Genomic DNA, 14,225 nt, shown 5'->3' on the forward strand with positions numbered 1-14,225 from the left:
AAAAACAAAGTCAATTCAAATGACATCCATGCACTAGATATTGATGGGGAGGTCTATATTTTAAATAATAGTATATCCTTTCTATAAAAAGTATAGGAATATATCATTTATATAAAAATTTATGCATGACAATTATAACATTACTTTTTTTAAAATGTTGATTACAATTAAAAACAAGCTATTAAAAGTTACATAGAAATATTTGTGTTATATATATATATATATATATATATATATATATATATATATATATATATATATACAAAAATTTCATAAAATAATAGTTTGCATCATCTTGGAATGTAACCTTGCTTGTTAACATAAGTTAAAAATATTCAATCAAGAAGAAACTTAAACTTTGTATGCTAATGTCATTTTTAGTTAGTTTTGTGTTTATTTTGATGAAAATACAATCTTGTGTGAAGTTAGATTTACCTATTCTCATAAGTGCATATTTTTACATTTTTGGATCCCGGCTTATCTTTTGTGTCAACATACTTAATTGGTGCTCATCTTATCCACACATTAGTATGTGTCAATTTGTGGTTAATTGATTAAATTTAATTAGCATAGGTTAACTCTTAAGAAAGATTGTTTACCTTTATTTCCACTTGTCCATTTTACATGACCTAGAGTTCTATCATGACATTTTCCTCATCTTATGGTTTCTATATCTATACTCAAAGATATTAGGCATACACTAGTATATTTACCAATTCTAGATTGAGTCCATCAAAGAACAACTTCTAGATTATAGTTAGAGCTTGTTTCTTTTGGTGGTTATAGGAATAGGAAGGTCCTTCTCATGAATGATACATGCTTCATGCTCATCCCTTAAGAATGTCGTAAGAGTCACTAAACCAATTCTCCATCACCCATAACTCAATATGTTTCTTCATAGGATATTTTTGGATATATGGACTTCCTTAGTATAGTTTCATAATAGGATGGTTCCTCTTTAGCAATGACAGAATGGCTGGTCCATAAAAAAACTAGCAGTTTTGTTTCTATGCGATGCATATTTGGATTAGAAGGAACTTTTATTATGTCCCACACCTAGTCCTCAAGAACATGTGGTCATGGTCTCTAAGGGAAAATGGCCTCTTATTTTGCTAGTAAAATCTTTAGATAAGCAAGCATAAACCAAAGAGGAGGTAAGTTCAATCATGGCTATGTCATGGATAACTTCTATATTGAGGCAAGCATATGAAGACAATTGTAGGTATTTAACAACTCCATCTTTTTGGATTATTCTTTTTGTGAAAATTTTGTAGGCTAGTTGTTAAAAATCTTTTATAGGCATTTTTAATGATTTAATTAAATTACAACTTGCAACAATGGATTAGTTTGTCCTTGTAGACTAGAGTAATTAAAACACCTTGGTATAAAAATTTCTCGCCTTGTTTTTCTTGAGGTATAACATCCATGCACTAGATATTGGTATGTAACTCTAATTATGTTTCTTAATTACCACCTTATACCCTTCTAGGCCTTCTCTTGTGGCTTCATCAATTTTGGTATGTAAAGGACTCTTCATAGAAACACACTATCCATAAAATTCATTAAATGATTATCAACTTTGCACTAGATCACTAATTTCATAGTTTGAATTGCATATAGTGCTCAATACACTCTTAGATGTTTAGTCAAAGAACACAAATTTCTAGGTTGTCTTAAATCTTTTATAAGTCTCAACATTAAGGGCTATTTGACTTGGTTAGTTTTCATGTTTTTATTCTAAGAGGATGTGCTACTAGAAATTGTCATAGAGAAACCAACGAACCCCTCATGGTACTTGATGTTGTTAATGTATATACACTTTCTCCTTTATTGTTTAATGGTATTCTCTTATAAAGCAGTTGTACCATGTTGTACTAATTTTGTAGTCCTATAAAGTCAAGTTGAGTTATCGAGTTTGATAAACATTCATTTCAAGTTAAGTTAGTTTGGTCCTAAGAAGATGATACTATTTCCAAAATATTTATTGGATTTCAATAATGAGTTTAGTCAAGATGGGCTTACATTATGGATCAGTAGTCAAGAATTAAAGTAGTAGTAGCTTGATAATTTAAACAAGGATACTGTCATACAACCAGTTGCTCAACCTAGGTTTTATATATAGGGGTCATCTCTTCAACAGGATTATTATAGATTGAATGGTGTGGGATCTTATTAGAGGCCTTACTTTTTTGTGTGCTAGTTTTGGTACCTATTAAATTGAAACAAAGGTCTTTATTAATAGAATTAGTTTCTTTGAGGAATCTTGTAGCCTTGATTTCCTTAATAGCCATGTTAGGGACCTTTGATTATTTTGGTGCATAGGCCTTTGTGTGTTTTGATTAAGTAAAAATAGGTTTTGATAGGACCCAAAACCTTTTACAAAGAGTGAAATAGATAAGCATTAAGTGACCAAAAGAAGTTATGCATCAACAACCCTAGAAGAAACAACCAAAAACAAAGAACCCTTCAATAGAAGGGGCGAACAACAGAGGTAGCAAAAAAATAGAGGAAGGACAACAAAAGACTAGCTAGAAATTCTTCAACAAGTCCACTGGTTGATTAACCAGAATGTTCATTTTAGTTGTAGAAGCCCTTAGCTCATCAAGCTCCTTATCTTCCATAGCCTTAGGTTTCTTAGAGTTTTCCCTAGTTCATTTACTAGGTCCTTGATCATCCCTCAACTCCTTATTTCCCTAGTCTTTTCTCCCCTACTCCAACTTCTCCAGAAGAATCTTGATGTTTTCAATAGTGGCCTTTAAGATCGAGCAACTATGTTAAGCAATCTTTTTCAAAGTGTTATCAACCCCTATGACTCTTCTTCCTAGCTTGTCAAATCTATCCTACAGATCTTTTACCATTTTCTCTATATTTCTAACTGTCTCTTCCAAGGGTGGAACTCATTTCATCATATTGGTGACATCTTCAATAGTACCAATAAGATCTGTAAGTTTGTCCAGGTGTTGGCCCAACGTTCTCTCCCCCTATTGATTTTACTAAAATGCTCAAATTCTTTCTAGATATCCTTCATTTGATTCTTAATCATATCAATATTCCTTCTCATCAGACTTGGGTTACCGAATACACCATCCACATTCCCATGATCCTTAGTCTCAAAGCTCTGTTTCAAACTTTCCTCTCTTGGGTTCACATCAACATTCTCAGGATTACCCTCCAAGTTCAAATCTGCATCCCCTTTGGGAATCTTTTTCTTACCCTTAGTGTCTATAGCCCCCCATAGAGAACAAAGGTTCCGCATCAATTTTTCCCCCTTACCCTTCTTACCTTTTTTCTCCATAATCTCCTTATCAAACCCCAAATTGGTATCACCATCCACCTCATTATTGTTCTTCTTCCTTTTCTTAGAAGATGAGCCACGAGTAGCAGAGATCTTCATTTTTTTCATTGACTGATACTCCACATCATCTGTCTCACCCTCATAGTCTTCATCAAGCTCACTACCTTCCTTATCATAATCCTCCAAAGACTTTCTACTCATACGAGGCTTCTCCACTTTCTTCATTTTTAATAGATTCATTATCAAAGCCATAATCCCTTCATGACAAGCATGGTCCCATCTGGGTCATTTTGCAAACTTAGAATAGTGGTATCCAAAGATTGCATGAGGTAGAAAAGTAAATTAACCCTAACCCCATGCCTAAAATGGTTCACCAACATGAAAGGATGACCATAGGTTTTGGAATAATGATCATCTAGGGTAATATACTCAATCAAAACAAAAAGGACAGATCTCCAAGATCTAGAAAAAAATGTAGTACTAAAGTAGGAGTTATTAATTTTAACCAACATTTTTCTTTCTTGGTCTGACTCTGTAAAAACATCGACAACTTTGTCTAAAACATTTATGTCTCTAAAAAGGTTGATACCCTCCATATCCAACCTCATAGCTTTAGCAATAACCTCCTTTGTAACATCCATATGTTGATTTCCCACAAGAATACTAGAGGGTCCTTCTTCCATATTTTGATGAATTGTTTGGTCATGGAAGGGTTACTTCCCTTAAGATTATCAAGGTAGCCCATAATCCTGTCTCTTTCTATACTACTCTAGACCTTAGGTTTTTGCCTCCACTCCAAGCAATTCCCAAGCTTACATCTCTTCTTCTTACCACCCATATCCTTGAACCTATTGAAAATACCAATTTCATTCGAGAAAACATAGGCCTTTGTATGTTATACTAAATTATGATGACAATAACTTCATTAGATATATTATGTTCAGAAAAATCATCATTTCATCCATGTCATTATAAATAAGGATATTCACAAAGTGGTAATCTGAAATAGAGAGATTAATCTAAAATTTGTTAATATCTTATTCCCACTGACCCAACTATCTCCTCCCATGCCCATAGGGGCAAGCCACAATAAACAATTTTCCTTTCTATAATTGGTCCAAGCCTCTCAAGGTAGTTTAGACTTGGGCTTGACAAAATAGTTTTGGGGAAGGAATAATGTAGTTCTAAAGCTAAGTTTTCCTCTTCGCCAAGATTCCAATTTATAAGGGTTAGTTCTCGATAGTGGATCTGTTAGAAATTGGAAAATTGATGTGGTTTAAATTAAAACTTGTTGAGTCATTAGAAAGAGATAATAATTAGGCTAGAGATGTTTGGAATCACAGACATAGTGTGTGTAATAAAGCTAGTCCCATTATCTAAATTTTATTTATTTCTAGCTACTATAGCTATTTCATTAGCATTTAATCTTCTAGAGTTTAGCACAAATAGAGAAAAAGGTGATGGTATGAATTTCAAAATAATAGAGACAATGAGATCCCACCAAAATCTTTACCAATATGTGATGTAGTCCCACAAAACATGTCAAATATTAATTGTTTCTTACATAATATAGTCACCTACTACAATAGATAGATGTGCTTGGTACATGAAGAAAATGCCCAGTGAATCACATGCACCTCATGCATTGAAGGATTGATCAAGTCCAAGAGATCATCACTCCCAAGGACATGTCCAAAATAATTGATTCCAAGGTGGGATAGGCAGAGAAGGTACAATTTTTGGTGAGATGGATCATTTACCATGTTGGTTTCCAAAATCGCAAATTGGAAATCCAAGAGCTTGCCACTTCTCTGATAGGATTCCACAATTAGTTCTGGCCAACGAATGAGAATCACCTTGATTCCTCTACACTTTAGGCTCCACTACACCTAGGTAGGTAGACCTTCTCCTCAACCCTGATTACTTGGTTTAGAGCTTTTCTAAAGAGATTTTAAGCTTTAGAGTTCTCCGACTGGCAAGGTCCTTGAACTCGATTAAAATGTAACTAAATGCTAAGTGCTTGAATTGAATGCTTTGTATAAGGTCTTGTTAATAATGGATTTGATGCTTGTAGGAAGGAATATAGAGATTTTCAAACTTCAATAATAGAAAGACTAGTGTCTTTGCTCATCCGGGAAACAGAGTCAACTTTAGTGAATTTTCACGTACAACTTTATAATGTTCTATGCACTTATACTGCCAACAATTAAATAATCAAGATGCAACATACCAAATATTACACAATCTTAAATTAGTCCAGATTGAATTTTAACTCCTCTAGTAGGGAGACAAACTGGACACAAATACAAAAATAACTATATATTTCACAATATTTGTGATGATCGATTTTAAGATGCTAAATGACTGTGTCCACTTATCTAACATTTAAATTGTATAGAAATTTCTTTAAAATAATTACAAAGGACGATTCATTTGCAGTTTAAATATCCATGCCATTTAAAAATAAACATAAGATATTTTATTTTATTATAAAAATAAAATAATTGAATTTATATTACAAAGACATATTTAAGTCCTTATTCCTTCATATAAATAAATATAAAAAGCTTCTTGTTGAGAATATGTGAATGTCAAATATTTGAATATTGATTTGTTTTTACAAATGAAATACTCCTTATTTATATCCCATTCAAAGGAAGATGTGACTTTTCAAATGAAAAGTCATATATCCTTTTTTTTTAAAAATAATTACACTTCCTAACTTTCATCACACCTTTCTATTACCTTAATTTATATGTTGTGGCAAGATAATAATTATTAATTCATTCATTTAAGGGCAACCACTTTATAATTCTTTAATTCTTTGTAATTCTTTGGCTCTTGACTTCTCCATGATTTATTTTTCTTCATCCATGGCGTGCGGTTCTTATAAAAACTCATGACAACACCATGGGTGATTGGTTCCAGATTTACCTATTGGAAATCAAAGAGAATAAAAATAAATTTTTTCAGATGGCATCCCTATGGTAGATTAACATTTCTTTCAACATGCCCACCATATGTTTTCCTTATTGCTTAACGTTATCTTGCATAGGATTCACGAAATCACACTTTCATTTATCCATTAATATTGTCAGAGATGGGATTTCACATTTTGCAAATGAGTGGAGTCTCATTGCCATATAACTATAAACATAGATTGTGATTCACCTTCTTCAATGTTTGAAACTGTCAAAGATGCTCCTTTCGCATTCACATTTAATTCAATGAATCGCTCCTAAGTAATGGAGATTGTCTTCATACTCAACAACTCCTTTTTTTTGGGTGCAGAGTTTGTGTGTGGGTTGGGAGAGGCTCACAAAAATGTCTGGAACTATATTTTTGGAGTTAAATTGGTTCCTTAATTAGCCATGATAGACAATACAATTTGGCTTAGAGATTGTAATCATATCCATAGGAAAGTCTCTGTTCTAGTGTTGCTTATAGATGTAATCATATTTATATTATGATAACTGTAATATGTAATCTCACTACATTCTTTTGGCAATTGAACAAGTATATTGACTTATGCTTAATACTAAGCAATTTGGAGCCAACGATACTGAAGGAGATTTGTGTGTGATATATAAAGGCAGTTTGATGGCTTTTCATTACATACATGATGACTTGTATTAGAAATAAACAAGCATCTCTTATCCCCTCTCTCTCTCACTTCTTACCTTTTAGAAGATTTCTAAATCAACATTTATGGCTGTAAGAACTTTCACAATTGACTGATGTAAATGTTGTGCTCGTAACTCCAGATCTGCATCTTCGTATACAAAGGCTTTTCCAATTGGCTCACACTAAAGGTTTATCATTTCCAACTTTCTAGAGAGATCTATATAACACTCTTGAAACTCATAAGAATTTGTTGATGGAAAACCTGAATTGACTAAGCCCAACACCAATGATTAAACTAGATGCTCTATCATCAAACATTCTTAGCACTATTATGAGATAAAATATAGGATAGAAAGCTTTGAAAAATCACTTAAATGGAGGCCCAAAACCTTAGAAATTTGGGCTCCATCATACCATATAGACAATTTTCTTTTCATTCCTACTTTGGTTGCAGCCTTCCATGTTCGATTGATCAGCTCTTCGAGCTTTGGTGTTTAATGACATCCACATCTTCAAGTTCAGTTATTTTTCTCTGTGCCTCTTGATTCAAGTAGTATCCTCTGAGAGCACTCATGCATATTATAGTCTTCTCTACCTAGTTAGGTTCTATTTCAATGGAGGTTCTTCAAATCATCAATTACTCTTTGACAGAGCTTTGCAATTTCTATATGCTTTAGTAGTGTTCTTCATGACCATCTTTTGTTCCTATCTTCTGGGACATTCTCTAGTTTGGAGGCTTATTTAGTCCTTCGCTAGTTCTTTCAACATTCTTTCCATATCTTCTTGGAGTAGGGTTTTTCTCTGTTTCCCCTCTTTACAGTGATTTGGTTGGGTGTCTCATTAGGCTTTGTTATCAAGACCCAAATCTACTTTCAATAGTAGTTTCTAGGTTTTTAGCTACTCCCTAAGTTTATCTTAAAGGGGGGTGTTAGAGTAATTAGATATTTTTTAATTAACTCTTGTTTTGAATGCTAAACTTTAGGCATCTAATAATTAATTCTTTTGTTAATTAGTATAATGCAGCCTAGGTTTTACCTTTTAGGATTTTGATATCCTTTATAAGGATTGATTTGTCTTTGTCATTTAGATTCATTTAATACAATTTGCAATTCTTTTTCACTTTAAAATGTCTCATCTATGGACATGGGAATTCCAACCTCCATATCTTTTGCTTCTCTCTTTTTGTGACAAGTGTTTGCATGCAAGTGATTCTTGGGAGCTATGGGGTTGATCTTTCATCAACTTCAACAAGTACTACTATCATGCATGTAAAGGACAATAGTTAAAAACCTTGTAAGGATGAGATCTATCATGCACAATGAACTTCAAGAATAAAAATGTTGTATACTTATAAGATATACAATAAGCTCTTCTAAATTACTTTAACAAGAAAAAATGAAATAAAGAATTGCACGAAAGTGAATTCTAGTCTATAAGAGACAATACAACAAAGAGTATAATCTCCCTCCTACCTAGTGGTAGGGAAATATACATACATGGATTGATAATAAGTAGAATTCATAAAATAAGAGCATCTTAATGAACACACCTTAATATAAAACACAAAGTAGTTATTTCTAGTTGTATTTTATCACCATCTAACTTTTTTTAATTTTGAACATTTTTAATTTTTCTTAATTTAATTAAAATGAGCACTTATAGTTGTTTATATTAGTGTTCATAAAAATACATCTACATATAGAATAAGGCTTGAATGACCTAGAATTGTTGATAAGCCTAATTTTAAGTACCCAAACTTAAAACTAGAAGAAATAAGGTCGATCAAGATAGAACTTTATTATACAAGGTTGGATACAAAGCATGTATGTGCAAATTTCATCACATGTCCTAAGTAATCCAATCTTATTCATACATGCCAAGAAAGAAGGAGAGGGATAAACAAGGTAGGAAAATAGAAAATCTAGGGGTGATCAAAAGAGTTCATATCTAAATATTAGATTTCTTCTTTCCAAATCCTAGGAGAACTAAAAGCCATCACTTACAAGATTTCTAAACACGACATATTATATAAATACCACTACCTAAAATTACTAATCAAAAGGTTGAATTTCCTAAATTTCCAAATATAATTGGCCATTAGTATTGAATTTACATGAGGTAGAGATGGTTGCATGTATAATTTTTTAAGGCATGTGATTGGGTCCTTAATTGTATCACCAAATAATTATTTTTGCAATCTAATATCTTCTCCGTTATCCTAGATTATAGAGCAATTGATCCATGAATTTCCAACATAGATAATTGTGCCTAGAGTCTACTTCTAGTCACCTTTGCATCAAAGTCTCTTTAATGCAAGCCTCTGTGGACTTGCAAAGTTGCTATAAAGTATCACTACCCTTTTGTATGCTTTTGGTAGGTAAGCATTTTGTGCCCTACAAGGTAATAAATATTTATTTTCCTCAATATATGGACATGTATATTTCCACCACTTACTTTCATTCTCTACCTTAGTCCCAATTAAATAAAGAAACTACTATATAGGGTACTACATGTCATAAATAAAATATTTAACCAAATTGGGATCCTACCATTTATCAAATTGAGTCAACATAAGGTGCTAGAGACAAAACCCTTAAGCTCTTGACCAATCACTAGATCATGACATGAGTGGTTGATGAGAGACTAGAATGTGAAATGCACAATGATACTAGAGCGCCCTATGGATCATTAGATCAAGGTGATCAATGGCGCACACACCTTGTTATTTAACATAAAAGCCTTATGTTTCTTGCATCAATTAAAACATGGGGAATGGATCGTAATAGGGGATAGTTAGAATATCCAAAGTAGAACAAGTGGTAAATTCTCACTACAACACTTTCAAATGCATGAAAAACACACACATGTTAGATATTTTGTCTACTTTATAAGTTGTTAATGGAGTACTCAATTTGAGGCAAATGCAAGAATGTCAAACTGCTCCAACATCCCTTGTTTATACAAAATATTTAACATTTCTCAAGTGAAATTTATAGCACATGTTAGTCTTAATGTATAAGCTTTATTGCATTTTAGAACATCAATCATTATTTTATGAAATAATATAAGAATTACTTTGAAATCATTAGAAAACTATTGACATAAGACTAGTACAACATCATCTTGAAAGAGAGGTCACAAGTTCAAATCCCATTGGGAGGTAGGGTATGTACACCTCGTTTGTAGTGCAGTTAGGTACCTCCCAAAAAGAAGTACGAGGTAGTCCCATATCACTGTCACCATATGTCAACTCAAAAACTATGGCTGGTGTCATGGACTATAAAAGATCCTTTCCTTTCCTTTCTTAGAGCATACTTATTACATCACCACTCTAGCTATACTACATGTTTATCTAATTATTTTGACCTTGGTTCATTACCATCAAATCAATTTGTCCAAGAGCCTAACTTGAAAACACTACTCTCTCTTATCAAGTTCATAATAGAAATTTGTAGATACCATCATGTTTTATATAGATATAATAAACAAAAACAAATATATTGTAGACATCCATTACTTGTTAATTAACTTATATGAATCCAATAATTATTGGACAATATAAATTTTGTGACAACCCTCAGTGAATGGGTTTGCGCGCATGATTAGACGACCTTCACTACAAATCTAAGCCTTTATTAAAAAACTTATCCAATCAATACCATAATTTTGACATTTTAACAAATTGGTTCACAATATTTTACCACCATTTCCAAACTTTATAAAACCTAGTTAAATAAACTCCACATTAAATTCCAATTTAATCATAAGTATATTTTCACTGTGATTCAATTAATTTATTAAAATTGATGTAAGATGTGAGGTATCTCCATCACAACATGAAAGAGCTGAAGAGCTTTCCCAAGACCTTTTCGTTCAACGAGCCAGAATACGCCACGGTGAGCAGGTCCTGACATTGAAGAGAGCGACAGACCGAACATTCCCAAAATACACAGGGGAATAACGATTTTATTGACAGTGAATGTTTTCCTGTAGATCGATTTTAGCTGAGCTCAGAGATTCCTAGAAATAGATTTCATCAACATTACGTATTTCCCAATATTTTCCTTCATGGTACACAACAAATGATTACCCACAGGAGAACACATGAGCGATGAAAAGAATGAATTGGCATATACAAACTTTCATTCATTCATATCCATCTTTATATGTTTCTTCAATGAACTCCCTGTACAATCTATTTTGGGTGCATCACATTTCGTCAAGCAAAGAGGCCAGTCGCTGCAACTCAGAAAAATCGGTGGAGTTGTCCATGTCGCTCCAATGGCAGTGCTGAATCCAACCGGACTCTCCCACACCATCCAAACCCTCGCTCCACAACTCCAAATCATTCCATTCCGCACTTGGAATGACGCCATTGCTACTCAACACTCCCATCTCGTGCCAAATGTCAGGCTTTGTAACAGAGGAATTACAACTGTTGTTGCTACTGATATCATAGTTATCGGCAGAAGCAGCAGAAGACAGGGCATTGCAATTTGTTGCGAAGAAATTGGGGCTGTGATCAACAATGTTGGATTCATCTGAATCCGAGGGCGAAATGCACATCGCACTCGTCGGCGTGCACACATTCACCAAGCAATGCATCGAATCTTCCACGCTCACAGAATTAGAAGCTGCCGCCATTGCTCCGGATTGTTCACCGTCGGTCGCTTTTGTGTTCTCGTCCTTCTTCTCAGGCTTCTCCGCCGTCTCGTCTTGTTCTTGGCTCGGCGGGGCTGCCTGAGGGTGGATTTGGCTCAGGGGCTTGTGCGTCGCGGGGTCGATTCCCATCTGACGCAGCTTCTTCTTGATCCGCGTGTTCCAGTAGTTCTTTATCTCATTGTCCGTCCTCCCAGGCAACTGAGCAGCGATTCGCGACCACCTGTCAAAATAAGCAGCAGAAAACACGGGAAAGCGTGAGCATAACATCAGCATTTGACCTGTAAAACAGAAAAATACTTTAGTTTCCAAGAAAATTTCTTCATTTTTCCAGCCAATTTGTTTAAATATCAACATTTCATAACTTGTAAAAGAGCCAAAGAGCCATGATTTCTTCATTTTGCCAGTTAATTTGTTTAAATATCAACATTCCATAACCTGCAACCATAATTTATATGAGGATTTCGTCATTTTTCCAAGTAGTTTATTTAAATATCAAACATTTTCTATCCGTGCAAAGTAATTAAAATAATTTACAATTTACATCAATTTTCTTTGTTTTTCGACTAACTTGTCTAAATGTTGAATCACATTCCGTAACCTGCAGAGCAACCAAATAATCATAATTTACAGGACGATTTCTTCAACATTTGAATAACCTGCAGAAAAGAACTGAATAGCAAGAATTTCTTCATTTTTCCGGCAAATGTTACTAAATATCAACATTTTCGATCCTGCAAAGCAACTAAATAAACAAATTTTACAAGAGAATTTCGTCATCTTTTCAGTTAATTTGTTTAAATAACAACATTTTCGATTACATTCCGCGACCTGCAAAATCAACTAAATAACTACAATTTACAAGGAATTTCTTCATTTTCCCGACTAATTGGTTTAAATATCCATACTACCCGATCACAGCTGGCGCACATTTGCTTACAGGCTCAAACTGAGCCATTTCCTTGCAAATATTTACATTTCTAAACAGGGGAAAGAGGAAACCGAAGCTACCTGTTCCCTATGGCAGCATGTAAGTCGATAATGAGTTTCTCTTCGGATTCAGAGAGCAATCCGCGCTTCAAATCCGGTCGCAAGTAGTTCGTCCAGCGCAATCTACAGCTCTTTCCGCATCGAAGCAGGCCTGCAGAGAAATGCAAACAACACAACTTCAGAAACAGAGAAAACAAAGACAAGAATTTACTCTATTCATCCCTCGGGGGTCACAAAGCCAACCTGCAAGCTTGGGAACCTCACGCCAGCATCCATGGCCGTGCAGGGAGATGAAATTGACAAGCTTCCTGTCCTCATCGGTCGTCCATGGGCCCTTCTTCAACCCTACCTTGTCACAGCACGGCTGCCTCCCCATTGCAGTATGCACAGATACACAATGTGTATATCTCCTTCCTCTTCCTAGTTTCCAATTTCATACATTTGCAGGGAGGGTTGGAATTTCTTCTTTGCTCTGTGTATTATAATTTGCTTGTACCGTTGTATCGGAAAACCCGGGCTCCACTTTATATATTATTCCGGGGAAATGAGGATGAGGGATCTTAAATGTGAGGAATTATGAGCAGAAAGACGCATTAAGCCCCACAAACTGTTGGGGGCCCTTTTTTAACGGGCGCTTTTAAATGTGATGGAGCCTGTGGCATGATGAGGACTCGGAATTTCAATGTTATCTGTGACTTTTCCGTTGGCGATAATGATAAAACATCCCTCTTTGGGCCCCACCCTCAATTAAACGTGGGGCCATGCCCCTTTCTCCTACAACTATGAATGCTCCTCCTAAAGGTCAACCACAAGAGCTTTCATCACCATGACATCACTTCCTACGCCATGCCCATGCCTCTTCTTTTTGGGCATGCTAACCTCTTTGTGGGATAGCCCTACACCTTTACAAAGTTACCTAGGGTAATATGCACATCTCAATGTGTACAAAGAATTATTGTTAACAAAGTGTATATGTGCTCTTTAAAATCTTCATCTGGTTTGAAATAAAGTATAAGCATTTTGATGTTTATTTTGAAATTTAGTGATGGGGAAGTATTGTGATGGATGTATAAAGTTGGTAGGTTGATATTTTGAGGTTTTGGGATTTTGAGTTAGATGAAGATTTTAAACTTTATTTTAAAAGTTTTATATTGATTTTTGCAATCATGGATATTTTATTTGGTAGAGGTTTAGATAGAGTCTCGTAGTCCAACAAATGCATGGAGCTCATGAATGCACCATTCCAACTAGGACTTTTGTAAAGCATTCTAGCCACTTCATATGGGAGCATGAACCTATAGCCTAAAACCTCTTTGGCTAAGAGCCAACGATTAAGGGTTATCCATATCCCACTAAATTCACACGAGGCACAATCTCAACCTTTCATCGCTAATAATGTCAGAGTGTTGCACTGAACAAGACTTGATCCCCAATGGACTCATTTGGAACCATTCAACTTCACTAGCAAACCAAGGGCCCATTGATAAGCACACATATTCATTTGTATATGGATTTAAAGTTCTAGAACTTTGAGCTAGATGCAATATCAAACTGTACATAATGCCCATGTTTTTCTTTAGATTGCTTATGCAAGTGTGACTGTTCATTTGTATGTTGATTTGAAGTTTTAGGATTTTGTTAGATAAAGATCTTGAAC

The 14,225-nt window shown here is 34.5% G+C and overlaps 1 protein-coding gene across 1 annotated transcript; it reads right to left on the reverse strand.

Moving 5' to 3' along the window:
* Positions 1-10,648: 10,648 nt before the first annotated feature.
* Positions 10,649-13,068, reverse strand: LOC149542749 (uncharacterized). Its single transcript, XM_089797639.1, has 3 exons — positions 12,812-13,068; positions 12,590-12,719; positions 10,649-11,801 (listed from the first exon to the last, which is right to left on the reverse strand). Exons 1-3 carry the CDS (start codon positions 12,942-12,944, stop codon positions 11,129-11,131), a joined length of 936 nt encoding a protein of 311 aa, XP_089653765.1. The 5' UTR covers positions 12,945-13,068; the 3' UTR covers positions 10,649-11,128.
* Between the last annotated feature and the right edge of the window lie 1,157 nt (positions 13,069-14,225).

The sequence above is a fragment of the Cupressus sempervirens genome, chromosome 8 (genome assembly GCF_028749045.1).
Source record: "Cupressus sempervirens isolate cs-2001-9-10 chromosome 8, ASM2874904v1, whole genome shotgun sequence".
Classification (NCBI taxonomy): Eukaryota; Viridiplantae; Streptophyta; class Pinopsida; order Cupressales; family Cupressaceae; genus Cupressus; species Cupressus sempervirens.